Below are 25,637 nucleotides of genomic sequence, written 5' to 3' on the forward strand. Positions count from 1 at the left end.
GTTGTCTATTTAAATTATGTTCTGTTACACTTTTTGTTCTTGTGTTCACAAAATAAGTATAAAATTTCAGACAGGAACTAGAATTTTGGAATTCACTTATTTACATTTAATGAGCACTTCAGAAGAACAAAATGGTGTAAATAACTTTACAAATGCATAAAAGAGGTAAAATGTGTAAATTATTAAAGTCCCTATCCTCCACTCTTTTTATTCCTATTGCTGTGGCTTTTTTTTCTATCTAGCATTCAGTCTTACACCACTGTCTCATTCTTGTTCGTTCCTTAAGTAAAAGAGTGTAGACAGAATACAGAGCGAGAATGCATAAAGGCCAGAGGTGATGAGTGAGGAGAAGAAGAGGTGCATCTGACCCACTCTGCTGTTTCTGAGTCCATGTGATTGGAGAGGGAGATAGAGATACGGAAATACTGAAAGAGGAGCTAAAGAGAATGAAATATTACCAAATTACACATTATTCCTATTTTCTGATTTATTTTATTTTAATTTTAAATAGAGTCAGTTTAATTTTATGATCAACACCTATTTTTTTCTAGTTTCTTTTATTTCTTGTTTTATAAGCTATCAGATGAGTCCCAGTTTGTCTTAAAATACTGAAGGGACAGTATCCTCATCTTTTTTTCTGAAATGATTTTTGTGGAAAGAAAGAGTCCTTAGGAGACTGAGAGAAGCTGGAGAAGCGGACCGAGGTAATGATGGGCTATGCCTGTGTTCGTTCCGGGTGCGACAGCTGTCCCTGCTGTACATACACACAGACTGAGAGCAGGCGGTCTGCCAGAAGAAACTTCCAGGGGACCCATCAGAGGTTTCTGACTTTGAGACAGAAGGAGGCATTAGTTGGAATAAAAGCAGTGTACAGCAAATAAACACTGAAGAAAAATGATGTCTGACCCTCAAGTCCTAATGCAATAGGCTTAGAGTCTCCAGACAATTAATGAGGGCAAAACTTGCCTCAGCAACTTGTGGTAAATATGCTTTTGCCAAACACTGTAAGAGAGAAATGATTCTTGGTTGTAAGTTATTTTTCTCAGGAACTTAAACCCATAGGGGTCCCTTCAAGAGAAGCAGAAGAATTCGTTTTAAGGCCACATGCATATCTGTGTCCTAGAAGAGGAATAAGGAAACCCTTCAGAGAAGAGCATTCACCTTCCCTGGGTTTCAGGGCAGGGCATATGTAAGACTCAGGATCACTTTAGAACACAGGCCTTAATTTGGATCATAGAGGGGGTACATCAGAATCACCTGGGAGGTGTTTGTGTATGTTTGTTTAATTCTCTCAAAACAAAGCCTACTGTCAGACTCCTGTGGAGTTCTTTGTGGTTCTCTAACCTTGCTAACCCTCCCACTCCCAGTTGCAAACCACTGTTCTAGACCTCATACCTGGAAATTACAGTAGGAACAGATTCTAGAGGAGGCTGGGAATGTCTCTGGGTCTCACTTTGCAAGTTTTAGGCAGCCATCTACAGTTCTCTCTGTCCTTTTGAGTGATCAGATTTAGCAGGGAAAGAAACTTAAGATTGTTCTGTGTTAAACATGATAAATCCATACTCTGAAAACTGTTTTGTGCTTTTGTGGCATTACTTTTTCCTTAGTTTTCTAGGAAAAGCCTATCTCTGAAAATTCTCACCTTGTCTGAGCTGGTCTAATGCAGATCTCGGTCAGGATAGATGGGAGAGGAGTGCCGCCCTGCAGACCGAGTGGGATGGGGCAGGTGCGCGGGTGGGAGTGAAAACAGGACCGGAAGGGCTGGGGAATGTCCTCTCTGGAGATTTCCGTCCTACCTCAGACCAAATAGCGGATATTTAAGGCAACAGTGAAATTTCTCTTTATTAAATAATAGTTCTTCTAAAGTGTCATGTTTTCAGAGAATATTGATTAGTTTTGTTTATACACCAATTATTTGTGTTTAAGTGTTATTTTTATATAAATGCTCAGATTCCGTAGGCTGGTATAGTTTAGGCTAAGTGCTGTAGTAGTAACTTGTTCAATCAGTGAATTTGAAGCTCTTTTAACCATGCAATTTTAAAAGACATATTGGAAAATGAAAAGATACACTAGACACTGTATAAAAGTCTTATTTCCAGACCTATCACTAGTGTATATATATTTTCCTCCTTTGGTGAAGAGATGATGAACAATTACAGAGAAGAGACTGAAAGTGAATTTAAGAATAATAGGCACCTTACAGAAGCAATCTAAACCATGATTTTTTAATGAAAAGACTTTTTAAAAATCCCACTATGAATTTTATATTTAATTTATTGGAAAAGAAACTTGCCAATAGATACTACAAGGCTCATAGTCATCTAGTTCTTAGATATAAGGCATTTATGCAACACTGTCTCTTCTCATGTACTTGGGGTCCTGTTTCCCAGACTAAAATCACACTCTAAGGTCAAGAATGAAAGTCCACAGTAAGATGGCTAGTTACTGTACCTTCAAGAATGAAATATTTTAGAAAAGTAAAATACAGAAAATAGGGCTAAATCAACATTACTTTGCTTTGCCTTGCTTCTCCGTCCTTCCTTTCCAATCCCACGCTGCCCTGTACTCACACAAGCCAGAGCGCCGTGTCCTTTCTTGTGTGTGTCACCTGAGCTTGTGTCCCCTGTTGTGCAACAGCAATGTGTTCATTACAGTTGGGACTGTGTTTTTATAAGTGTGCCAGATCATGAACCAAGTAAACACCATCTCCTTTTGAATATTTTAAGTGTGTTCACAATGAAACCAAGAATGAACTGGAGAAGATGTTGAAATGTAATGAGGAGCACCCAGCTTATCTTGCAAGTGATGAGATAACTACAGTCCGAAAAAACCTCGAATCCCGAGGAGTAACAGTAGATCCAAGCCTGGTAATGAATGTGCCAAAAAGCATGAACTTGCTTCCTTAATCTCTGTTTCTTGTTGGACAATGCCTTCGGATTCTCTTTTTCCTCACTTATAAAAAATATGAGGATAAAAATAATTACACCATGGGCTACTTTTTGCTTACCTTCATGATGCTTATTTGGGGAAAATTTAAAGAAAAAACTGTTTCTGGGCCTGTGTTTCCTAGTTAGGGTATAAGTGATCAAAACCTCATTGTAATATTAGCTTAAGTGAAACCCAACAAGAAAAGTAATTATAGTGAGAGAAACAGTCATAAAAGAAATTTCAGAGCCACATATAATTCTTTTAAAGATTACCTTCTATTTATGTTTTCTTATTTGAGAAATGAGTATACTTATTTTAAATTCCACCACAGGTCAGAACAAGAAAAGAAACCTGAAATTCAAAACAGTTAAAGCTGTTATACATATAGCTTTAATTTATAAATTGAAATGAAATTAAGACTAATGATTATGTGAAATTATTAGTTGACTGTAGATTTAATTTATCCACATTGCCCTAGCTCTCACTAACAGTAAGTTATATTAGTTTGATACTTTTAAATTTTATGTGGCTATAGGTGTTGATACTTTGGTTAATATAGTATGAGGGGCTTTGTCCACATTCCTGATATGAATTGGCTGCATGTCTTAACACTTAATACTCACTTTCTGTGAGCAAGAAAATCTCAGGTTTTTTCCAAAAGACACTTTGCTCAGTGCACTTTATAAAGCTATAAAATAGGCAGCAAAGTACTGTGACAAGAATAGTGGATGGACTAGATGTCAGGAGATTTGAATTCTAGAATAGTTTCATTTTGTTTGCTAGTACTATTCCCTGTAATAATTGATATAATCTCTCTGAGCCCAACTTCTTTCATTGTCATATGGTGTTGATGATACTTGTTGTTATTGTTGTTATGCTTTAAAAAAGACAGTGGTGTGAAGGAACCTTGAACACTCTAAAGAGGATATAGCAGTAACGTGGAGTGGGTCATACTGATGTAGGAACTGAAATGTAGTGACCAGAAAGGAAGTGTTTTGGGTGGGTTGATGGGCATGCCCGAGACCAACATCCTAGTCCTACTCTGTCCAAGGTTTACAACCTCTTTTTGCCTTGGAATCTTTACCTCGAATCAGGGGAAGATAATCCCTACCTTGTTTGCTCTGGAAGACAGTAATCTGAATGTGGCAGCAGTGTTTGTTAAAAGCACTGCAGATGTTGAAGTACATAAACTGGTGGGAGTAGTAGTAAACCTAAATCTAATCTTTGTCTCGAAAAAAAATTCATGAATAAGAAAGATTGGTAGAATAACAACTTTGCCATTGGTTTTAATTAACTTTTTTATAAATATGCTTGTATATGACTTTTCAGAATGTGTTGGATTAACCTGAAGAGTGTATAATAACTCTTCGGTGTTTGTTTTGTTCTGTTCATTTTAGATTAAGGACACTTGGCACCAAGTTTACAGAAGACATTTCTTAAAAACAGCTCTAAACCACTGTAACCTTTGTCGAAGAGGCTTTTATTACTACCAAAGGCATTTTGTAGATTCTGAGGTGAGGTTTCTAAAAAACAAGTAGAAATGTTTCTTAGCAATAGTTTTTTAAATGCTTAAACATAAACAGGCTTTAGCATTATTTTTAAGTCCTTTGATCTTCTGGAAAAAATGTGTGATATATAAAGAATACCCTAATCCATATATTTTCAAAGATATTTGCCACTTTGGTAGGACCTGCATCTTACAGGCACATCATCCCAGTGCCTCTAAGATTGTGTGTGCATACAATAGGCACTAAGCCACTTTAAAAAAATGTGTATGTTAGAAAATAATACATTCCCATTGTACAACATTAATGCAATAAATAATTGTAAAAAAACATGCAAAAGGAAATAGTCCTCTATAATCCTTGACCTAGAAGTGTTTCAATTAAAATTTTTGTATATTTTTGTTCAACTTTTGTATGTGTATAACATAATCCTACATTTGCATAATAGAAATTATACTGAAAACAGTTTTTTATTGTGCTAGTTTCCTATTATTATATTGTAATTTTAATTGTTTCTTTATATCACTAAAGTCTTGTTTTAAATAATTCTTTTAAGAACTCGCAAGTTCTTGGACAGTTGTAGTTTAATGCCACATTTTACAAAATAACCTCTAGGTGGCAGGAGATGATGTATTTTTGAGCACTTTCTTAAAAGCAGAAATATTTCTTAATGTATCCTTCTGAAGGAGCTCTGTCAATCTGTGATCTTATGTGAGACCCCTACAGTGCTTTCCTTGTGAGTTTTCAGCAGCTTAAAATAAATTTACATTTAAATGTACCTATGTAAAAAGTGGCAAAATTTTTTGCATCATTTAAATAGTTGAGAAGACCTCTTACAGAAAAGCTTCTTTTTTAAAAAATCATTAATTTATTTTCATATACAACTGAATTTCAAAAGTTTCTTTAGTATATACTCAAAGATAAGAGGTTAACCTAAGAACAATTTTAACATGATTGTGAGTTGAAACTAAATACAAATTAAGGGTTATATAATACGCTATGGATTTCTACTTGTATATAACATAATGAAATGCCTTACTTCTCAAGTCTGTTTGCTTTGTTATTGGAATCAAAGCAAAGTTATTTAGGTGTGGGGTAGATAGAATCCAAATCATGAAGAATTTGATAGATCCTGTACAGAAAAGATTCAGTAGCTTGTATCTACAATAGGAATATGAGTAGATATGTTGGGTAAATCTGAATATTTTTATTTAAAGCTCAGGCTGTAGTTACTCACTGTAGTAGTTATTGTGTTTATGATCAAATTTATGTTTACATTTGCATTTGGTAATTTTAAGTACCTAATATTGCAGTTGGAATGCAATGATGTTGTCCTATTTTGGCGAATACAGCGCATGCTTGCAATCACCGCAAATACTTTAAGGCAACAATTGACAAACACTGAAGGTAAGCCACAGAGGAACTATTTTCTGACTTTGGCATTAAAAATAATAGTAATAACATCCATAGTTAAAAATATTCTGAAATACTTCCTTTACAGTAGTTTCATTCAAAAAACTGGAAGTTACTATTTGCCCCTAAAATATTAATGCAAATAAATCATAATTGAAAAAGATGGGAGTTAAAACATACCAGGAATCTCTCTTTATTACACAAAAACTCTGTTAGAAAAGGACCACTAAGCATCACTTGGTTTTTTGAGAAATCTGTGCTTCTGTTAAAGTGTTAGGTCTGGAACATATGACTTTCTCTGAGATATGTATTTAGTTTTATGTTGTTAAAAGTGCTGTATAATAGGTAAATATTCTCCATATAACTGTGAGAAGTCTGAACCTAATAGATTTAATGCGATGAGAAAAATAAGAACTTGCTCTTCATATATTGTTAATTCCACATCCTCGGGCATTCCTAAAAGTGGTGCTCCTCAGCATTTTTATTTACTTTAAACAGTCAGACGATTAGAGAAAAACGTTAAAGAAGTGTTGGAAGATTTTGCTGAAGACAGCGAGAAGAAGGTGAAGCTGCTCACTGGTAAACGAGTTCAGCTGGCTGAAGACCTCAGTGAGTAGCTTTTCCTGCCTTTCACCTCACTGCCTTTTCCCCGTGCCTGTTTCTGTTTGTTTGTTGACCCACTGAATCTCAAACTCACAGAAAAGTGTATACAGTGAACTCTGTTCCCTGGACTATTTGAGGGAAAGATGCTAACTTGAAGCCCCATTGCTTCCAAGTACTTTAATGTATGTTTCTTAGAAACGGGTTTTCTGGCAACCATAATGCAACCATTAAAATCAGGATGTTAACACGGACACATTACTGCATCTAATTTCACACCCCATTCAAGTTTCCCCTGTTGTCCTAACATTTTCCTTTCATGTAACAAGATGTTCCATGCTCATTCTGTACTTCCCTGATCCAGCTTTTTAATTTTTTTATTTTATTTTCTTGAGAATGGTATTAGAAATCAAGGCTGGGAACTAGACATGCTCATTGTTGCTGGAATATCACTGTTCCCAGACCCCCTCAGTGGAAAGAGCTGGGGAACAGTGTTGTTATATGTGTGCGTGTGCACGGGGAGAGACACATACACACGTTTGCACCTATATTCCTAGCCGTATGTATGTGTCTATATTGAAAACCGTAAGCTGATACTGATATTCACCATTTTAATGCAGTAATACAGGGTTTGTTCTAGTTTTCCTTTTTTCCACACTTGTAACTCCCTTTTTCTGATGAGAAATCTGGCTTCAGGTAACATTAATATCTTTACTTATTTTTATCAGTCCTTCTGTATGAACCTAAACTGGCCACTCTCCCCTTCACTGAACAAATGTCCTTTTCCCCCAGCTCCAGCTCTCATCACTGACCCCAGGCCACTACCGTGTTGGTGCTTTTTTCACCTCATCTAGGCTCCAACATCTCATGTCACGTTGCCCTTCTTCGTGGAGGCCTTTTTACTGAGCCCATGCTCTGACCCTCTGTGCAGACATCTCCCCTGCGCCCTGCACCAGGACTCCCTCCCTCCTGAAGCCAAACTGTGTTTTCGTGGAGACACCCTCTTCATCCTTCTTGTGCTCTAACACCCTGCACCAGACTACCTTCCTAAACATATGCTCCCCTGACCCCTTGGCCAGGCCGCTGGCAGCCCCATGTGAACATCCCCTTACACTGGGCCAGGCTTCCCCCCTGCACTGGGCTTCTGTGCTGCACCGTCCTCTACCCCCACTCCAGCTGGACCTTACTAATTGCTTTGTCACTTTGTCTTGGGTGGGGGATATTTATTTCCTGATGCCAGTAGGTTCCTAGCTTTAAGATGTTTTAATTGGTTATTAAGATTTCCTTAGATCTTTAAGAACCCAAGGAAGTCAGCGAAAGACTAATTCTATTAAATAAAAATAAAATTACTGGGGGCTGGTACATCTTTTGAACTTAACTTGTTACAAGTTTCCCTTATTTCAGCTTCCTGAAACAAAGTACTTTTTCTTTCAATGTATACTTAAATTTATTATCTACTGAGTTTTCTGATATCTAAAAGAAAGCATATGGTGAATAGAAAGTTCTTCACCCTGGGCGGGTAGCTCAGCTGGTTGGAGAGTTGTCCCAACATACCAAGCTTGCGGTTCGATCCCCAGCCAGGGCACGTGCAAGAAGCAGCCAGTGAGTGCATGAGTAAGTGGAACAACAAATTGATGTTTCCCTCCACCCCTCCTTCTCTCTCTCTAAAAAAAATCAGCAAGTTAAGAGAAAAACAAAGTTCTTCAAATTTGAAAACCATTTCTAAGCTGAATGTATGTCACTACAATACAATCCCTGGAGTCTCTAACAGAAAGCAGGCAGTTTTCCTATTTCAGACCCTGTGCCCAAGCAGAGTGCTGTCTTTCACAGTTTCTCTCTTCCTTCTCTCTCCATTTCTAAGTTATCTGAGCTCTTCATTTCTGTCTTTTCCTTTACTTTCTTTAAGTAATCTTTTTTTGAAACATATTCCATTTTAACTTTTATTTCCATTTTCTGTTGCCTTTCTTTTGTTTTGTTTTGTTTTTATGCCACTTTGGCAACCTATTAAAGTTTGTGCTAACTTATAGAAGATCTGTGTTTCACTCAGAATTGCCATTTGTTAGCTGTGTTATATCAGGCAGGGTTTCTCCCAGAGCCTTAGCTGCTTTGTGGAAATGACTACCTCCATAGCTGTTGCACAGGATCATTAGGAGCATTAGTTCAAAAACATTTGGAAGCCCCTGGTCCATAATTTTGTGCTGAATTATGCTGTGCCAGGAAGAAGGGTGTCCGTGTCACAACGTACACGAATATATTTGTGTTCCCCAGGACATCATTATCAGGCAGTGACATACCTCAGTGTATTTGACCAGCGTACACATTTTTAGGGGATTTAAAAAAAATGATGTGTCCTTTCTCATGTTTTATAATACAGCCTTTTGTGTAACCCTATCACTTTCCATTCTCAATTTGATTCTTTAAAGAAAGCATATTACTAATGCAGATCTGTGCACTGTCAAGCCAGGTCATCTGTTCTGCTGGTTTTGCTAAGAAACTCATGACTCCCTTGAAGTGATTTACTACTCTGTATGTATAAAATTGTGGTCATGTTAACGTACCACATAATGTCCTGGGAAGCAGGTGTTTCCCCAGTGACTCACTTCACCAGTCACACGAAGGGAGATGAGCCATGACTTTGTCCACGGGTTGAGAAAGAGTCTTGTGTATCTTTCCTTATTGTTTATCTTCAGTCTGACACTTGGGAATATGGTTGTGGATACTTTCAACAAGAAAACTTTTAAAATTGAACAGTTACTACTGTGTTACATGGATCAAAGTGTCTTGTGTAAGTATTCAGTTAGAATAAAGTGTATTTGTTAACAGAATTTAGAGCAGGGAGGCAATCAAGAGAGGTTTTACTATAATTTTAAAATTGTATAGGGTAGAATATTGTAGAGATTTGTGAAGTTTGATGATACCACACTTACTGCACTTTAGAGATTCACCAACTGATTGTCCTTTAAGATGAGTGCATAAGAGGTTGTTTGGTCATTTCTCATATCCTGGAGAAGATAGATATCATGTTCACTAGTGAAATGAAACCACGAAGCCTGGGTTAGGGAGGTCAAAGAAATGAGAGGCAGGACCACGTCTTCTAGTTTTGGGAGGCTCACAGGAGAAGTCATACATGGGAACTAGGACTCTTCGGAGATGTGGTAGATTCTAGAGCTGGAGCTGGAAAAGGCGGATGAACCTGGGGCATCTTAAGATGTGGAAAATAGGAAGTACTTGAAGAATGGTGGGAACATGTCAACAGTATACAGAGGCTCCAGCTGGCCAAGATTAGGACAATTTGGACATGGAAATAAATAATGACAGTTATAAATTGTACCTCACTGAATAAAACATCCAAAAATTAATAATTATATAAGTAAATGAATAAAATACGTGATGGGGAATGGGATGTTTGTATAATTACACAAAATATCACTGCATGAACTAACTGAAAAGTGGAGAAGTAATTTGAGAGTGGAGCAGCCTGGCAGTACTACCTGGTCAAGCGGTCAAAGTTAGTATTGTCAGTAGCGGTCAGATCAGATCTGTGTGGCGCCTTTGGAATGCAGTGAGAAGAACCCAGCATCATCTTCTTACCAACAATGCATAACTTAAGTCTAATTATAAAAATACAGCAGACAACCCCAAAGTAAGGCATGGTCCACAAAATAACTAGCCTGTAGTCTTCAGATAGACCAAGATCGTGAGAGGCAAGGGAAGCCGGAGGAACTATTCCAGGTTAAGAGAGACTGAAGACGTGCAGTGTGTGACCCTGCACTGGACCTTCTGGCTCTAAGGACATTAATGGTCCAGTTGGTAAAACTCGAAAAGGATCTGAGGGTTACATGGTAGTAGTACCTCAATGTTAATTTTTAAACTTTAATTATTTGTAGCTAATACACCATAGAATATTTGGGGCTTTGAGAGAATAATGGCAATAAATTATTCGGGAAATATTATGTTGTTCATAGTGTTCTGACAGCTTTTCTCTAAGTCTGAGATTATTTACATAAAAGGGTAAAAAGAGGTTCAGTTTTGTTTTTATAACTGATAATGGATCGGGCTCATATGAAGATAATTGAGAGTAAAATGAGACTTCTGAAAACTAGGTCTCTGCAGATGTCAAAAGACCATTACCTCATGGACAACTGAGTAAGTTGCGTAGCACATCTTCCCACCTTAATTTCTTCTGTGCAGAGTCTCGCCACACTTGGACCTGTCCGGTGTTCGTGTTTGCCTGCTGTGACTTCGGTGGAATTGTCTTGGTTTTATTTCAGTGAAGTTTAGTGAAGTTTATTTCAAAGGATGTTAATAGATATTTAAATACACTGTTAGATAAAATTTATTTGGATTCCCAGCAGAATTTTTAATAATGCTCCCTACCTATTTATTCAAATAGACTGCAGTTTTTAAATGCTTTCTTTGGAGAGTAGAAGATTGGTGTATTGTAGCTTAAATCAAAGTTTTTCTATTATGATCTGTTTTATGATTTATGAAGTTTATTTTATGATTGTCATCATATAGAATAAGTAATAGTGCTATCATTTCACAGACTTTCTTAAAGAATTTTGTTCTCCATTCCACCCCCAGCACTGGTAACAATTGCTGGTGATATTGGTAAACTGAGCTTCATCAGCACAGCCTAGAATTCTCTTACTGTTTGCTCTGAATATTGTATCAACTGTTAACTAGGTTATTGTGAGTGTTTGGCCCTTAAATCAATTGCCTAGGATTCAGAGCTTAGGTTTCTTTTAAAACTCTAGTTCACCAAAGCTCAAGTTAAACTTTTCATTCTCTGTGTACATAGTCAAAGAATCATTGATACCCAGGAATTAAAAGGGCATTACCAATCATTTAGTTCTCTCTTTCTAAAAACTACAGGGTCTTTCTTGTTTTACAATAGATTCCTTCTCACTTTTGTATCAGAACTTGAAGCTGTTTATAAATGCATATTTGAGTACTTTTCTCTCCCAGATAATTAGGTTATGGGCTTTACATGCATTCTCATAGGTACAGTCATTTTTTTTCATGTTTATAGATCAAGAAATGGAGGCTTAGAAACACATAGATAATAAGTGGTAAAGTCGAGATTTGAGCCCAGGTCTTTTAATTACTGTGCCAAACTAATTTAAAAAGAAAACCTCAAACTATTGGACAATATAATTACATAAAATGGTTCTTTATATTTAGAAGCTTTCATAGTTAACCATGCCCTTTACAGGGCACATCAGAAAGACATACATATTAGTGATGATGATCATCATCTCTGCATTTCCTGTACTATATAAAGCTTTGCAGTTTAAACTGTCAAAGGATTATGAAAGATTTGATAGAATTAGAACATCTAGGTAGGAGAATACTAATGTGTGAGTGAAGCTCCTGAACAGATTGAAGGATGTTAATTTTCTTTATATGACTTGTAATCACGTCTCGAAGTATAGTCTGTCGAGCGCCACCATAGTTAAAAAGTATCTGAGTGCCCCAAACTCAGACACGGCTTCAGTGTGACGTATCCAGGCTTAGAGCCGTCAGATGCAGCTGTAACAGATACAGAATTGTTTCTGAGCAGTCGAGGCTTTTTGTTGAGCTAGTCTATGAGGGTTGAAATGTTTCATAGTAAGCTTCAATGTATTCATTTTTCTTGTACTTCACAGAAGATATGTTTCAGTCAAAACTGAATACTTCATATCTGCATCTCATTTACCAATGAAATGTGAAAACTGGTGAACTCCTTTCCTTGGGCTGCCGTAGCACAGGCGTGTTTTAATGCTGTAACGTGATATCCTTAATGTTAAAACCAGTGTAGCTTAAAGAGGCCGATAAATTAGAATTTTCCAATATCCGTGGCTTTTTTCTCTGGCAGTTAATTTGCTCTGCTGACGCCCTACGCGAGGTGGCAACAGCTGGCCTTTTTAGTAGAGCTGGGGGATTAGAGAGTAGGAATCACAGCAGCGTGCTCGGCCTCTTGCCTCTGTTGACTGTTCTTTATTGTTTGATGCCTGAGCATCTCCCAGACAGCAAGCAATTGTTTCTTGAAACTTAAAGTTTGTTTCTCTTGGGAGTATACAATGCTGGTGGGGCTCGTCTTTGTGTCTCTTCACTTTCCCAGTCTCCTCTTATCCTCCACCCTGTGCTTTCTCTTGGTAATTAGAAAGGAGCAAAGATACAAGCTTTGTATCTTAGTGTGCAGGAGATTCCATTTGGACTTTAAAAACAGAAATATAGACTACAGATGGAAACCTTTTTTTCCCTGAGCTACCAGATACTTAGTAACAAATCATTTTTGTAAGGAAAACTTTGTTCTTCATAATTAATGTACTAGTACATTTTTGAAATCATGGTGATAAAAAGGGAACAGCAGCAGAAAGATTTAATACCACCATTTTAAAAGTTAAGATCAGAAGAAAAATGCACCATAGCTGCTTAAATCTAAAAAGACCCTTTCACTAGTTCTAAAGCATAATTCTAACTTAAAGGATAGTTCAGATGTATCTTCATGCCACATTAAAACTTGAATAAAGTGCTCGCTTCAGCAGCACATATACTAAAATTGTAATGATGAAGAGGTTAGCATAGCCCCTGTGCAAGGATGACACGCAGATTTGTGAAGCGTTCCATACTTTTTAAGTTAAAAAAAAAATAGAGAAAAAAAAGTGAATAAAAAATAGTCGGAACATAAGTAGAAGGAATCCTCAACCAGAATGATTTTGTTGTTCTTCATTTAGAAAAGAAAAATCTCAAGATATTCTTGAATTTAATTTCCATTATTTCCTTCATATCCCTGAACTCCCATACCTGCCATGTGCTTGATGGCCACTGTGGATAAAAACGGTGGCCGTGAAGCAGTGAGACTGAAAATAATTCTAGAAAGATTATTATAGTCAGAGTTTGGAATTTAAAATGATAGGAAAGGAAGGTCAAATGTTTAAAATTACTTTTGCAGAGGTGGGGTGCTGGCATGCATGCGTTGACAAGTCTCCCTCCATAGGTGACTCGTGCCACCCTTGTACCACTGCCCCTCCGCCCCTCTTCCCCAAACCAGTGCTCTGGAGAGTTCTTCCTCGTCACGGCAGTACAGTTAGTTATTAATTGATATAAAATTGGCATATATCTTGTTTTAGTAGAGTCTGATAAACCGTGAGACCTGATAATTTGGTAAGTTATTCAAACTATATCTATAGTAGCATGTTCATTTTTTCCTGTAGATATAACCAAAGAAAATTACTTTTAACGGGACTTAAAGGAGAAGGGGTTGGAATTTCTATGTACATAGACCCAGAGAGCACTTAAACAAAGAAACAAACAGAAACCACAATCAGAGAACAGAGAAGGGTGCCCTAGAGAGTAAACATGCATAGTGAGGACCATGAGTCCTATAACATCGTTTGTATCTAAATGCTGTTACTGTGTGTCTTTGGCCAATAATTATAACACCTCAATACTGCTTGTCTCATCTCTCCTAGCTTCTGGCACATTTCTGAGCAGTCTTTCCTCTTTGTCTGTCTTATATCTCTCACTGTGCCTTCTTCTAGATCATTATCACTCTGTCCGAAACCAGTGTTTTTCCTCCACCCCACTTATTTACCTTCTTTCAGTGACTAAAAACCTTACTGAGGTACTGCCAGTAATACTTAACTGAGCAGAAGGCAGGCTTCCCACTGTAGGCAACCAAAATAACCAATTTAAGAAAAATATTTTTATGTTTATTATGATTGATTTATTCTGCAAAGTGATTTGGTTTTTCCATAAATTCACTATTCTTTATATGTTACATATTGTATTGAATATGTGTTCAGGGACTGCTTGATCATGAGCTTTTAACACAGACTTCATTAGCCCCCTTCCCTTGTCTTAAAAAAGTTGCTGTCTGTTCTCACCGTGAGAAACCTTCTTTCTACTCCGTCGTTCCAGAAAGCTCCCTTCCCCTTTCCTTACAGAGCAGCCTGCGTTTGCTGCACTTACCCTGTGCCCACTCCCTGGCCAACATGTGTGACCCGGTTTCATCCCTAAAGAAACCACTTCTTTTTGGTAACCAGTGGTTTCCTAATTGCCAGTTGACCAAAACACTTAAATAATTCTTTAGATTTATTAGGAATTTTTAAGTGGATTGGAACATTTCTGTTCCCTTTGATATTCATGTACTTTTGGGGATGGTTATTAGTAGAAATGAGTATATTTGGAAAACAGAAAGATTAGAATGCTTCCTTCACTACAAAGTAAGTAAGATAACATTTTTCTGGTTTTTGTTCTCAGTGTTTATGGTCTTTAAGGCATCTTTTCAGGGGAAAACTGATTAAGTTTTAAAATTGTGCCTCTGTTAAACACTGTTTTTTGTAATAAGCTGAAATTGCCAAATTAAAGCTTCTAGAAAGATAGTGAAAGACTGTTCTTACTGTATGTCTGTGTAGATAAAGTGGACTCTGTGTTGTGTTGCAGCTGAGCGCGAGAGCCAGAGCAAGAGAGATGCAGAGAATAAAGCGATGCCCAGGAAGAGCCCTCTGTGTTAGCAAATAGTTGTTTCCACACAGAATTCCACCTCACGAGTCTGAGTCGTGTGCTTTCTAGTCATTGATGAGAAAATCCAGACTCAAAATGCAGCTTTAAGAATCAAGCACATTTTTTATGGCCTAAGTCTATTTTTTTAAAGACAACATTGAAGGATATTAATAAATTGGTACAAGATTGGAAGAATATTTTCCACTCTGTACAGGCTATTGGTACTCCTTTCCTTATTAGCAAGTATGTGCTTTTTCTTAAACTCTCATTTTAACTGATTAAAAGTGAGGAAAAAGATAAGAAGGGTCTCTTCAATAATTTATGGATTGAATTTTTCTTTTATCATTTAATGTAGGTTTTATTTATGTCTTATTGTGCTGTGTGTTTATGTGTATATTCTTATGTATAAAAAGGCCAGTCAGCACACAGAATTAAAGCTAGGAATTAGGGATTTTTCTCTTGCTAATAACGCCATGTCCATAATGACTGAGTTCAAAATGAAATAACATCTTTGAGTTTAGAATTAAACTTTGATTTGTTTTATTTTTAATTGTTTTCTGTATTTTCTCCATTTCAAAGATGGAAAAAAAATTGAATCTAGTCATTCAGAACAATCTAATCACAAACAATCCATTGGCCTGTGAAACAGCATATTAAAAAAATAAAATTAAGCAAGACATGAATAAATTTTTTAAAACTTCAGTCTTAAAGAACAAATTGATGCACACCAAACTGATGACCTCTGTGAAGTTGTGTTCTCAGGGTAGGTGGAGAGAGGGTTAAGGGGAAAGGAATTTTAATTTTTTATTATTTTATACATTTCTAAACTTTTTTTTCCCAAATGAGCATAATTTCATATTATTAATTATTGTAGTCATGGAAATGATGAAGCTAATTCATGATATGATCAACCTTTAAAGTGACAGAATACTTTCCCCAATAACCTCTTGGTGATGGTGACACTGAGACACGTTTTATGGGGCCACACGGGGACCGCTCGTCACGGCACTGGAAGGAGGTTCGCCGGTCTCTTCTCACTTCCAGTAACTGTCTGTTGTGCGTCTGTCATCTGCGAATGAACTGAAATCTGTCTTGAACTAGTGACGTTTTCAAGCTTATACACCCATTTAAGATAATAGATTTTCTCTGCTTCATTATTATCTACTGTGTATGAAAATAGTCCATTTTCATTTCTGTCAGAGCAGCTGTTTCACTATTTTGAGTTACAGAAAGAAGCTCAGTTAGATCATTTCTTCTGGGCCAAGGAATTCAAGTCTGTTTAATTTCTCCTTTTCTTGACGACACTTTCTGCTTTGTGTGATATGTATAGATTGTACCTCTCTTCACCAAGTATACTGCCAGAAATTTTAGGTGTTTTTGTTTCTTTTATCACAGAACTAGTATATATGCATTGTGGAAAGTTAGAGAATATAAATGGCAAAAAAAAAACCCTTTTTAAATATTTATTTATTTTTAGACAAAGGGAAAGGGAGGGAGAAAGAGAGGGAGAGAAACATCAATGTGTGGTTGGCCCTCACACACCCCACACCAGGGAACCTGGCCCACAACCCAGGCATGTGCCCCAACTGGGAATTGAACTGGCGACGCTTTGGTTCACAGGTCATCAGCGCTCAATCCACTGAGCCACACCAGCCAGAGCAAATGGCAAAATCTTTAAAGCAGTTGCCACTACCTAGGCATAACCACTGTAACACGGTATTCTAACAGATTTTTAATTTGGTCTTAGGGACACAATTTCTGTCACACATTTTCATGAAGAGATCTTAGGTTGGCTTTCTCTTATACCTCAAATCTTCAGTTGATCGTTATTGCTCCTATTTCTGGTTTCTCCTCTCAGAGTAGACTAAAATTTTTCTTCTTTTTCTTCATATAAACTTATTTCAAAAAGATTCACTGAGACAGAAAGCAGCATTAGTAAAAATAAAACCTAGTACCAATTATTTTTAAATAGGTCAGGTATTCCAGGGGCTATATTGTAGCAAAATGTACTGAAAAGTCATTCTCTTTTGAAAGTTAATCCCCACCCGTATTCAGGACCCTGGTACTTCCTGTGTGTGCTCGTGCTTTCGTTATGTCTCTTCTTTCTTCAAAAATGTTCAAGTCATTCCAACCTTAAAGCTATTGGACTGATTCGTCCATACACCCAGCTACTTTTGATCTTCATTCTCTTTTAAACAGGAAAACCTTCAAATGTTTGCCTGCTGCCTCCACTTTTATCATCCACTTGATTCTTAACTTTGTAATCTTTTATTCTCATTTCTACCTAAATTATTTTTTCTAAGATTGCTGACAGTCAAGAAAAAGCAATGAATGGAAACCATTCTCATATAACTGTATGATTTGGTACTTAGGAATCCAAATCCTGCTTGGGACCCTATATCTGTCCCTTGCATTTGTACAGTTTTACACTTCACAAAATGTGTTGTGTTTGTCCGTGCTTGACCCTTGTAAAGGTATAGGAGGCTTGCAAGGTATTATCCCCATTGTTCAAATGGGGAAATGGATGTTCATTGAAGGAAGTTATATAGCTAGTCTCCTAAATATATGGCAAAGGTGGAACTAATAACATGTGTTAGAGATGATATCTTTCTAGATTTGTATTGGGACTTTGTTCATCTCTGATCGTTAGGTTTGTTCTTGTGGGTGACTGTAGATAACCAACCAAGTTTGTATAATTTTGCTTATTTTTTATAGTATTTTCACTGTGTAAGTTTCTAGGACACTGAATTTGTCTCCTAAAGACATGTAATAGTTTTTCTTCAAAAAAGATAACCCAGGTTTATAAATCTACATGTGTATTCTTATTGCTATGTCAATTTTTGCTTTTCCTTTTTCATAGAAAAAAAAGAAATTGTGACTTAAAATTTAAAGGTGATATTCTAAATTAATGAATATGTGAAATTAATTCTGAAGTTACTTTCATTTCTTTGGGCTTATTGTGACAGCATCTGAAACCAGTATCAGTAATGATAACTCCTTGCAGGGTTGTAAGAAATAAGAACTGAAATCTTATGAAATCAGCCTCATGAAACATGAATGCCTGTTAGTTCTCCTTGTGATAAGTTTCGCAATATTTTGTCCTAATGCAGCATGTTATTTAAGAGATATTATACTTCGTTTTTGCTTTTCATCTCAATAACTATTAAAATCTGTCATTTTTTAATTCCATTTTTTTTCATAAACCTTTAGTTTGGTTCATAACTCAGAATTACATTCTGTTTTTGTATTATTTTCTTTTACTTTTAAAATTACATTAATGAGCTGGCTGTTTAAGAATCATTCTCATGATTCATTCATCTGTTACGCCTCTTTTTTAAAGCTTCAGCACTGAAGGTCTTTGACAAACCAATATTTATAACAGTTTGACAGCAGGATGAGGAACAGCGTTTGTCTTTGTAACAGCTTGAAGAAAGACCCTTTCCAGGACCCAGTCATGCAGTTACAATCTTGACCTCTTTCTTATGCTGGGAACATACATACAGCAGCATGTGTTTTCTTGTCCCATTGACTGTCCATTCACTTCCCATCTGTTTTGCAGTCTTAAAGGAACAGAAGGGGCCCTCTTCTTATAAATCTGTCTTTGCAAGTGATAAATGATGTCCTGTCTCTTTAAGGACTGCCTGGGTGGTTTTCCTTTTCTTAAAATGTTTCAACTTTTCTCCTAACAAAATTCAGGATAAAATATACTTTAGAATAAGAGGAAATAGAAAAAGAAAAAATGATGGATTATTTTAAATCCTTAATTGATTGGGACTGAATATTTTATTGGCTACTAGGCAAAATCTTTCCCAATTAATTACTTAAATCATATTTTAAAAATTGTATTTATATTTAGACTGTTCAACGGGGACAAAAAGAGTATGTTCATTTTGAGATAGGGTATTTATTCTAACTTTTTTGGAGAAAATAAAGCAATGTATTATTAATGAGTTAGCATATAAAATAACTGTTAAAAATTTTTTTTCCACCATAATTTGAGTTGATATATGTAACTAATACATGGAGCATTTTATGTACTGGGTACCGAATGAAATAATTCACTGTAGACTTTTATAATCTTAAGATAGAATCAATCTAACTTTTACATTTAAAAGACAATCATGGATCCCATAAAATTTATGATTTTTTTCTTCAGTTACTGAAAATAAATACTTTATAGATGTTAGTCATTGAGTTTTCCAAGAATTGAGCTGAAGTTATTTTCTCTTTTCTCCCATGCAGATATATTCATAGTAGTTTAAATATGACAAATATTGCCCCCCAATATTCTTAAATTACTGACATAAAAAGCTTTAATGGTGTAAAAGAGACCACTTTTAGAATATATTGTATGAATCAGCTGCCTAGTGATATGTCTCCTACAAACTAGCATGATAGTTTGTTTTTAATTCCCTGCCTTGTCCAAAAAAAGAATTTGAGGCAGCTTACAAAGACCTGTCTTGTGCAAGAGGTAAAAATACTTTAATGGAAAAGTTAAATGAAAGGGAAAATAAAGTCCAGGCAAGTGAAATAATGTGAAATTTGGGGTAAGATTGGTACCCTCTCAAAATACATGCCCGAGGGTTCTAGGTACTTTGCTGTAAGTAAAGTGCAGATTTAGCCCTGAGCTTCTAGTAGTGGATGCAAAATGGGAAGCAAAGCTGATTTCATGACTTATGGTCACTGTCAGACACCAACACAGCAGCTGCTTAGGTGAAACCTAGATATTCCCAGAACACCACTGAGAGAAATTCCATCAGTTCTCATAAAAGGAACACTGAGATACATGATAGAGTGAATCAGATATCTGCATATAACGAATTTCACGCATGTAACGAAATATCACGAATTTCATGGGGCTCTTAATGTTCTCAATGTAGGCCAGTAACATAAGCAATTCTGAGCAAAATCAGTGATGTAGTCCAGATTTATAGCTACTTCGTTTGCCTTATCCAAAGATGAAATATGTATAGTATCTAGAGAAATAGATGGATTATACATTCCTCCATCCAGTCATCTGTAAATACTATTTCGTACAGCTAAGCCTTTCAGTAAGTCTCAGGTAGCAGAAAGTTCAGGGTTTTACACTCGTTCACATTGACACACACCTGGAATGGTGCTACTCTTAATTAGTTAATGGCAGATCCATAAGGGTTAATAGTTAGCTGAAGTGGAATTAGGGTTGCCATCCACTTATGAAAGTTGAAGTGCCTAACCAAATACAAAGACCCGAGTATAAGGAAGGCTACTCTCTGGTCATCCATACTGAAATCTTTTGGAGAATTGGCCTCAAAATATCAACAACGTACTGTAAGAGGTCTTGATTGTATTAGCCAACAGGTGCTAGATAGAAAGGTGGAAATGGTTAGAGTAAAAACAGCACCCTCAGCCCCCAAAGAAAGAAAATCAGTCAAATTTATCCACAGGTCACGTTGAGCTGTGTTTTATTCAGCAGACATGTTATAATTTATCTCAAAGACTTTCTTATGGCAGCTTTTCCCCTAAATCCTGTTTTGGGGATTGAAAATAACAAATTTTTAAAATAATTGTCTTTAATGTTTGAACTAAGTACTGGTTAAATCAGATCACTCAACAATGAGTGGCTGAACAGTGAATATTGACTGGCGTCAATTACATAGCAAGTTCTGTGCTAAGCTGAGTGACTTTAAAAGACAGATTTTTTCTAAGCATGTATGGTGATTCACAAGCAGTCCCACACTGATGGGAAAAACAGCATAAAACTGACCTTTCTAAAATGAATTATATAGCCATGTGAGAATAATACTGTCATTTGTGATGGGAATTTTTACCAGAAGCTTAACACGAAATTTAAAAAGATACTGAGTGATAAACAAAAGACAATAAATATTTTAAAAGATGCAGTTAAAGCATAATGATAATAGTACATGTCAGTCCTGAGTTTTTAAGTAATAAGGGCTTTGGATTCTTCTGGACAGATTCCTTCCCTTTATAGATAAAGAAACCAGGACTGTGACTTATCTACATCATAAGGTGAAAGGCAAAGCTGGCACTAGAAACAGTTCTCCTGAGCACAATATTGTGTACCTTTTAATACATTATATTTTGTCTTTATAAAAGTCATATAAAATAACTACCCTATTGATTATTTAGGAGTGTCAGACCAGAGATTTTTAACTTTTTTTTTGCATCACACTCCTTTCACTTTTGTATATGCCTGTTAAGTCCATGTTTTAGAAGATTTGTCTGCAATAATATACTTACATTCTTTAATAGAAACATAGACACTTACATCTCCACATCTCAAATGATTGTTATGAGAGTAGATGTAATTCTAGCCCAAACAAAGATTTTTATTGAAACTGTAGAAGCAATGAAAGTAACCCAGAGAACTCTCACCACGTTCACAGACCTCCTAGAAGTCTGGGACACCCCCGTGCCTCCCCCACTTTGAAATTACCGTACCAGCCTCACATACCTGCCCAGGACACAGGACTCCTCCTTCTGTAAAAGGGTGTGATCTGTCTGTCTTCATTAATGAGTCTGTTTAAAAATAATCGTGGGTATTTGTAGGAAAAAATCTACTGGGGCAAGATTCAGAAGTGTTAGATTTAGATACACACCTTTGACTATCTCTCTTTGGTTCTTCCTTTGATTAACTAACTGTAAAAGGTACACGTTTTTCCTTGTGCTAAATTGAAGATTTTGAGTATAGTTTTGAGAATCATGAATCTGGTCTCTTATTCATCTTTTTTTTTTTTTGGTTGTACTGAACTTTTAAACAGCATTTGTAGTATAATTATCTAATTTTAAAAAGCAAAACTTTAAAAAAAAAAAAAAAGCCCTGGCTGGTGTTGCTCAGTGGATTGAGCACGGGCTGCGAACCAAAGTGTCACAGGTTCAATTCCCAGTCAGGCCACATACCTGGGTTGCAGGCCTTAGCCCCCAGCAACTGCACATTGATGTTTCTCTCTCTCTCTCTCTCTCTCTCTCTCTCTCTCTCTCTCTCTCTCTCTCTCTCCCCCTCCCTCTCCCTCCCCCTCCCTCCCTCCCTCCCTCTCTTCCCTCTCTAAAAATAAATTAATTAAATCTTAAAAAAAAAAGCAAGACTTTGCAGGAACAACATATATTACATAATAAGAAGTGTTCCTTTAATTCTCAGTGCTTCAGTGAGCAGCTTTTTCACCTAAAGCTGTCCTCAATACAAAGTGTGTGTGTAGCATGTCATAAAACACTTCCGTAAAGGCATATTAGGATATTTGGATGTGTGATTTGTTTAACGTACACTGCATCAGTAAGTTTGCAGTTTGTTTCTTTGTGCCTTCTTTAAAAACATTAAAAGTTGTAAAGGGTTTATTTCAGTGCATGTGGTAGAGTTTTGTGTGTGATTCTTTGTTCCTGTTTTAAACTGGTATTAACCACCGAAGTGAACCTTCCCTTGGGTTTGGCCTTTCGTATTCACAGTGTATTCAAAACCTAATTACAGATTAGTCTATATTTGAGACTTTTAGAGCAAGTATCAGAAGACTCAAAAGGAATTTGAGAGTAGCAGTATCATTTCATGTGGCGATAAAGAGACCCAAAATATGAATGGGTGTCAAGTCATCTGAAGATCAGGAAAAAAGGAGCTTCCCTGAGACTGACGGTTTATGAGTTGGGGATTATGGGAATATTCATGACTCAGTCAAGAAGCACAATGATTTGATGTTTGAAATAGTTTATCTTTTAAGTAAACATTGGATAAATGGAAAGTAGACTCAGTATTCACTACATGTAGAATTGGCTGTTTGAGTGGAACAGAAATAGCAGTATGTTAATCCCTTCCTGAGTTGGTTTAATTTATCAAGTCAGTCACAGATTTTACACGAATTCTCTAGCTGTAAATATTTAATGCAAGTGTTTAACAGAAAAGGGAGTTTCCTTTATAATTAGTCATGGTAATCTGTACACATATTTCTATGGGAAAGTAATTTCTAATGGCAAAGTAGTTAAATATAATAAGATTCAGGGATTTGAAAACACTAATAACTGGGACATTAGTTTTGAAGGCTCAGAAAGTAGAAAGCTTTAGTTGCTAACATTCAGCCTTGATTTTTATCGATAATTCCATTTTCTATGCAGTGGATGGCATAGTTAGTATACAAAACAGTGCTGAAAACTTATATCAGAATTTAAAATGAATGAATTCAAATATAGGAAATAATGCTGCTTATTATTTGTTGTGTGTGTGTAAAAATATGTAGCTTGGTATAATATATAGCTTCCTTATAAAGCCTGAAGCCAGTTTCCTTTCTAAAGCTGTGTGCATAGTCAGCATATTTTAACCTTCTTAATAAGGTGCAATAATTAATTTAAAGTTTCTTTAAATTAATTCCACTGGAATTGTGTTTAATTCCACAATTCCACAATTCCACTGGAATTGTGTTTTGAGAACTGAGGATTACGTGGTTCAGGTGACCCACCAGCTTGCCTCGATCTTCACTGTCCCTGCGGACCTTGCCCCGTGTTCCCAGGCTAGCTCCATCCAGCTCTCGTGCTCCTGGCTTCTGCCCTCTAGGTCACTGGTGTAACATCCAGGAAACCTGTCAAGTTTTTTTTTTCTTCTTGATAACATACAGCACTTATTTTCTAGGCTATATTTTTGGAAACTTCATCATTTATCAAGTATTTATTGAGCATGTATACTGACTCAAACATTGTTGTAGACACTGAAGATGCTGATTTTTTTTTGTCCAGTGTCATACTCTTCTCAGGATTTCTCCAAATGTGTATAGATCAAGTCTGCTCAAGAGATAATAATATTTGTCAGACGACACCAACGTGTTACATATGTTTAGTCATCCCTAGCCGTGGAACAGTATAGGAGGTGCTTGGTAACTATTTGATTCCATAATTTTTACCAAAACATGTCTTATTTCACATAAAAGGTAAAATGTACAACAAATATACTAGAAATAATAGCATTTGTTTTGTTACCACGTGGAGTATGCATGTGGCAGCAGCTCTGGTGCGCATTCGCAATCAGAGGAGTGTGGGCGGGCTGCCTCTCCAGACATAATGGCCTTATCCCTGCCACTGGTGTCTGCGGAGTTGATGAGGACCATATAAAATTTGAAATCACCCTGAGACACCCACAGACTTAGACTGAGGGTGGGGAGTCAGCGAGGGATTCTCCTCAAAGGCAGGAGATCACCTGTGTTTCCATGTCACTGCATTAAGTACGTTATGAGTGAAGGATTGACCAAAGAAATGAAATTTTGTATTTGGTGTTAAAAGGGTACACTTATTACAATGAATTTTTTAAAATACTGACTTCCATCTTCTCCTCTCCTCCTCTCTTCCCCCTCCCCCCATTACTTTGTAGAGCCTGACCTAACTTTGTGTCATTCTTGAGGTTTCAGGGTGTGGTGATAGTACCCTGATTTTCCCATTGTAAAACATTTGTAAAAACAGCTTTTTATGGGAAATTTGGAATTTTTTTATTCTGTGTTTTTCGTAAAGTAGATAAATATTCCTTTTACATTCATTTAGAAAAACAACATGCTTGTCTCTAAGTTCAGAAGAATTTGGATTTGATTTAGACGCCTGCATTCAGAGTGGCTCTCGGTCTCTTTCAGCACAAATAGACCTTGCTCTGAAAAGTCTGTGAGTGAGGCTACTGTACCACCGGCTCGCAGACAGCCTGCCCCTGAGGATGGAGGTCACGGACAGCGCACGGGGTGGATAGAGCTGGCCCTGCAGCTGCCTGGTTTTATGCAGATCATGGCGCAGATAGAACTGTGTCTCCTCTCTTCACACAGTGCCGCTTTCCCAAGTAGAAGGAGTTCGCAGTGAATGTTCGGTGGAGCCGCTCAACAGGAACTGCTTGGGGGAGCAGTCAGTGGCACTGACTGCTCAGTTAGCGGAGCTGCTGAGGTTCTAAACACCTGTTTTAGATTTCCATTTGTTGTGCTCATTAAGCTAGATAACTTTTTTAAAGATCCCATACATTTCCAGAATTTTATAAGATAATTTAGAAAACTTACTTTCTTCTGCCCGCTCCTCCTCTTAAAAATTCTTCAACTGATGAACTGTACTATGTGGAACTCTCTAATATTCATTGAGGAAAATCAGTGAAGCTGTTCTAAGCAACTAGATGAATTAATTTTAAAAATAAGAATAGTCCTTATTTTGAGAAAGGAAATATGTTTATTGGTTTGACTGCTGGTTAAAAAAATAGTACAGACTAACAAAAAATACAAACTAAACTTTCAAGAGATAGGTTGGGATTATTTTTTCTAATTTGTCTGGTTTAACATTTATATAAGGAGTTAATGCTCCCTTTGTGAAAACTCCCATATTTCCTCGTTGAATAACTTGATTAAAACAATAGGGGTTTTTCTGTAGATTTTGTGTTAGTTTCAAAATACTAAGGATTAGAACTATTAAATTACTGGAAAACAATATAAAGACACTGTTATTTTTTTTAAGATTGTATTTATTTATTTTTAGACAGAGGGGAAGAGAGGGAGAAAGAGAGAGATAGAAACATCAATGTGTGGTTGCCTTGCGCTACGCCCCCACTGGGGATCTGGCCTGCAACCCAGGCATGTGCCCTGACTAGGAATCGAACTAGTGACTCTTTGGTTCGCAGGCTGGTGCTCAGTCCACTGAGCCACACTAGCCAGGGCAAGACATTGTGTTCTTTATATGCAACCATGATAGGATTGGTTGAGTTCCTAT

The 25,637-nt window shown here is 36.7% G+C and overlaps 1 protein-coding gene and 1 non-coding gene across 2 annotated transcripts in view; both read left to right on the plus strand.

Moving 5' to 3' along the window:
- The window catches only part of OPA1 (OPA1 mitochondrial dynamin like GTPase), a 93,466-nt gene that overhangs the window by 61,492 nt on the left and 6,337 nt on the right, over nucleotides 1-25,637 (plus strand). The window contains exons 26-29 of the mRNA XM_036017853.1: nucleotides 2,727-2,867; nucleotides 4,326-4,442; nucleotides 5,747-5,840; nucleotides 6,345-6,455. Of these exons, the coding sequence (XP_035873746.1) occupies nucleotides 2,727-2,867; nucleotides 4,326-4,442; nucleotides 5,747-5,840; nucleotides 6,345-6,455 (463 nt within the window). The remainder of the gene's footprint in view (nucleotides 1-2,726; nucleotides 2,868-4,325; nucleotides 4,443-5,746; nucleotides 5,841-6,344; nucleotides 6,456-25,637) is intronic.
- LOC114491178 lies at nucleotides 12,961-13,064 on the plus strand. The gene has a single exon (XR_003683991.1). It is a non-coding gene; the product is annotated as a U6 spliceosomal RNA (small nuclear RNA).

The sequence above is a fragment of the Phyllostomus discolor genome, chromosome 2, assembly GCF_004126475.2.
Source record: "Phyllostomus discolor isolate MPI-MPIP mPhyDis1 chromosome 2, mPhyDis1.pri.v3, whole genome shotgun sequence".
Lineage (NCBI taxonomy): Eukaryota > Metazoa > Chordata > Mammalia > Chiroptera > Phyllostomidae > Phyllostomus > Phyllostomus discolor.